This window comes from Nanorana parkeri, unplaced genomic scaffold (genome assembly GCF_000935625.1).
Source record: "Nanorana parkeri isolate BGI_ZX_2015 unplaced genomic scaffold, ASM93562v1 scaffold10, whole genome shotgun sequence".
Taxonomy (NCBI): Eukaryota; Metazoa; Chordata; class Amphibia; order Anura; family Dicroglossidae; genus Nanorana; species Nanorana parkeri.
Genome location: NW_017306278.1, coordinates 3905896 through 3910200, shown reverse-complemented (window position 1 = coordinate 3910200; position 4305 = coordinate 3905896). Strand labels below are relative to the sequence as shown.

At 48.0% G+C, this 4305-nt stretch overlaps 1 protein-coding gene across 1 annotated transcript in view; it reads right to left on the bottom strand.

Annotated features, from left to right (window-relative positions):
- TMEM86A (transmembrane protein 86A) overlaps positions 1-1650 on the bottom strand; it is a 26798-nt gene extending 25148 nt beyond the window's left edge. Inside the window, exon 1 of the mRNA XM_018555222.1 lies at positions 1527-1650. Within this exon, the coding sequence (XP_018410724.1) occupies positions 1527-1547 (21 nt within the window). The 5' untranslated portion in view covers positions 1548-1650. The remainder of the gene's footprint in view (positions 1-1526) is intronic.
- Positions 1651-4305: the final 2655 nt, after the last annotated feature.

Genomic DNA, 4305 nt, shown 5'->3' with positions numbered 1-4305 from the left:
ATAGGTAGATAGTTGTTAGAACATATATGTCATGAAGTGAATGTTGGGTGAATATTAGAAGGTGTCACACTGTACACAGATACATAGGAAATACAGCAGACACTGACCGGAATACTATATTTACATAAAAGATACAATGTGTCTGAGCTCTGCAGTCTCTGCTCTCTATACAATGTATCACTCTGAGCTCTGCAGTCTCTGCTCTGTATACAATGCATCACACTCAGCTCTGCAGTCTCTGCTCTGTATACAATGTATCACTCTGAGCTCTACAGTCTCTGCTCTGTATACAACGTATCACTCTGAGCTCAGCAGTCTCTGCTCTGTATACAATGTATCACTCTGAGCTCTGCAGTCTCTGCTTTGTATACAATGTATCACTCTGAGCTCTGCAGTCTCTGCTCTGTATACAATGTATCACTCTGAGCTCTGCAGTCTCTGCTCTGTATACAATGTATCACTCTGAGCTATGCAGTCTCTGCACTGTGTACAATGTATCACTCTGAATTCTGCAGTCTCGGCTCTGTATACAATGTATCACTCAGTTCTGCAGTCTCTGCTCTGTATACAATATATCACTCTGAGTTCTGCAGTCTCTGCTCTGTATACAATGTATCACTCTGAGCTCTGCAGTCTCTGCTCTGTATACAATGTATCACTCTGATCCCAGCATTCTCTGCTCTGCATACAATGTATCACTCTGAGCTCTGCAGTCTGTGCTCTGCATACAATGTATCACTCTGAGCTCTGCAGTCTCTGCTCTGTATACAAGTATCACAATGAGCTCTGCAGTCACTGCTCTGTATACAATGTATGACAATGAGCTCTGCCGTCTCTGCTCTGTATACAATGCATCACATTAAGCTCTGCAGTCTCTACTCTGTACACAATGTATCACTCTGAGCTCTGCAGTCTCTACTCTGTATACAATGTATTTCAATAAAGCTCTGCAGTCTGTGATCTGTATACAATGTATCACATTAAGCTCTGCAGTCTCTACTCTGTATACAATGTATCACATTAAGCTCTGCAGTCTCTGCTCTGTATACAATGTATCACTCTGAGCTCTGCAGTCTCTGCTCTGTATACAATGTATCACTCTGATCCCAGCATTCTCTGCTCTGCATACAATGTATCACTCTGAGCTCTGCAGTCTGTGCTCTGCATACAATGTATCACTCTGAGCTCTGCAGTCTCTGCTCTGTATACAATGTATCACTCTGATCCCAGCATTCTCTGCTCTGTATACAATGTATCACTCTGAGCTCTGCAGTCTCTGCTCTGTATACAATGTATCACTCTGATCCCAGCATTCTCTGCTCTGTATACAATGTATGATGAAGCATGGTCAATATACAGTAGATGATGCAGCTCAGAATCGCTGCGGCGCAAACTGTTGGCGCTATATAAATCCTGTATAATAATAATAATAACAATGTATCACAAAAAGAGGGCACCTGATAGATGCCCCCCATCATCCCCCTCTCTGGGTATCCTGCCCCCACTTTCCCTCTGGGCTCACTCACCACAGTGACGGGTGACACCATGTCTGCAGTGCTGGATCCCCTCTCCTAGTCGATCCCAGCCCCGGGATCCCTCCGGATCAGCGGTCAGTGTATCGGTGTGATCACGGCTGTGTCTGTTATTGTATTCTCTTGCAGAATGCTCTGACGTCGGGCCGGGGCGGGGCTAGATGTCAGTGGGTGGGCGGGGCCTGTGGCTGCTCTTTGTCTCGGGTCCCCAGCTGCAGGCAAGTTAACCCCTGCTGGTCCGGGGCTCGGTGCAGGCAGCTGGCTAGCATCTGGCACGGCCGTCTGTGCAACGAGGGCAGCTCCCGGCAGTCTGCTCATTGCAGCAACAGTGTACAGTCCAATCAGGGAGACAGAGAGAGTGATGAGAATCGGGAAATGCTGAAATCAATCAATAGCGGGGGAAGGCAGCCTTGGCAGGCCAGCTGTTACGGAACTACATGTCCCATGATACATTGCAAGACTCTGACAGCCACAGGCTTGACTTCCAGAGGCATATGCATGGTGGGATTTGTAGTCTCACCACAGCTGGAGTGCCGAATTTTACAAATACAAATTCCAAATGCAAAAGTGACCTCTGCAGCACAATAATTACTGTATCCTACGCTATCCGTGTCCATCTCCCATTGAGGTGGCCATCACCCCTCGGGTACACAGGCCAACAATAACCCCAGGACTATCACACCTTGAGTACACAGACCACTAATGACCCTAGGACCATCTCTCCTCGGGTACACAGGCCACCAATGACCCTAGGACCATCCCACTTCGGGTACACAGGCCATCAATGACCCTCGGATCATAACACCTTGAGTACACAAACCACTAATGACCCTAGGACCATCTCTCCTCGGGTACACAGGCCACCAATGACCCTAGGACCATCACACTTCGGGTACACAGGCCAACAATGACCCTAGGACCATCACATCTCATGTACACAGGCCACCAAAGACCCACCCAGATAGCAAGGATAACTTGCCATAAACTTGTGTCAGGGTTAAATTGTAATTCTTGTTAACTTTTTGCACACATTCCTGGCAGGTTGTAGACGTGCAGAACACTCGCAGCACAAGTTCTAGGCGACACTTTTTGAATTTGTAGCAAATTTGCTTGGCAAGTCTACAGCAAGAGTCCTGCAGGTCTTAGCAAGAGCTCTGCAAGCTCGCTGGTCTGGAGACTTGCAATGCGGACTCGCTGTAATTGTGCAACAAAATTGTGAAGCTCGGCAAGTCTGCAATAGTTTAGCAAGTCATTTTCAAACTTGCAGCTCTATTGCTTGCTATCTGGGCTAGGACCATTCCACCTTGGGTACACAACCCACCAGTGACTCTAGGACCGTTACACCTCGGGTACACAGCCCACCAATGACCCTAGGACCATCACACCTTGGGTACACAGCCCATCAAAGACCATAGGACCATCACACCTCGGGTATACAGGCCACCAATGACCCTGGGCCCATCTCACTTCGGGTACACAGGCCATCAATGACCTTCGGACTATGCCGCCTTGGGTACACAGGCCACCAATGACCCTAGGACCACCTCTCCTCGGGTACACAGGCCACCAATGACCCTAGGACCATCTCGCTTCGGGTACGCGGGCCATCAATGACCCTCGGATCATCACACCTTGGATACACAGGCCACCAATGACCCTAGGACCACCTCTCCTCGGGTACACAGGCCACCAATGACCCTAGGACCATCTCACTTCGGGTACGCGGGCCATCAATGACCCTCGGATCATCACACCTTGGATACACAGGCCACCAATGACCCTAGGATCATCACACTTCTGGTACACAGGCCACCAATGACCCTAGGATCATCACACTTCTGGTACACAGGCCATCAATGACCCTAGGACCATCACACCTTACGTACACAGGCCACTAATGACCCTAGGATCATCACACTTCGGGTACACAGGCCGCCAATGTCCTTCAGTGTAACTGTAAACCATTCTGCAGCCTCCGATTCAGCTTTTTACCTTGGTGCTGCTATGGATTACATATATCAAGATTGTGACATTTACTGCCACTGCAGAGATCTGTGTTTAACGCAATGTATGTGAACAAGGACACAGAGCTGTGACCTTGCTGAGGCTTTGCTTTCCTCAGATGCTGTTATCTTTAGTGAATGGTATAAAGGTGACATCTTACCAATCAGGATTCTCAAGGCACATACACTATATGGTCCAAAGAATGTGAGCACCTGACCATCACATCTATATGAGCTTATTGGACATCCCAATCCAAAACCATGGCCATCAATACAGAGATGGTCCTCTCTATTCGAGGTTATAACAGACTCCACTCTACTAGGAAGGCTTTCCACATGATTTTGATGGATGCCCGGGGGAATTTATGGCCATTTGTGAGGTTGGGTACTGATGTTGGCGGTTGGGATGAAGGTCAGGGTTTTCCACTCATGTTCCGCCACACCAGACTGGTCAAACCATGTCTTTATGGAGCCGGCTTTGCATTGCACACGGGAGACAGTCATGGTGGAACAGAAAAGAGCCTTCCAAACTGTTACCACAAAGCTGGAAGAGCTCAATAGTGCAAAATGTCTGTGTATGATGTAACATTAACAGGACCCTTTACTGGAGACACCTGAACTCCATCATTCGGAGAAGTGTCCACATCATTCTGACCATATAGTAGGTGTAATAGTCAGATGTCCACAAACGTTTGGCCATATAGTCTACACTTTCGTTCATTGGGGGGTCTTGTCCTGAGATCCCCTGATTCTCTATGCAAATGTTGGCT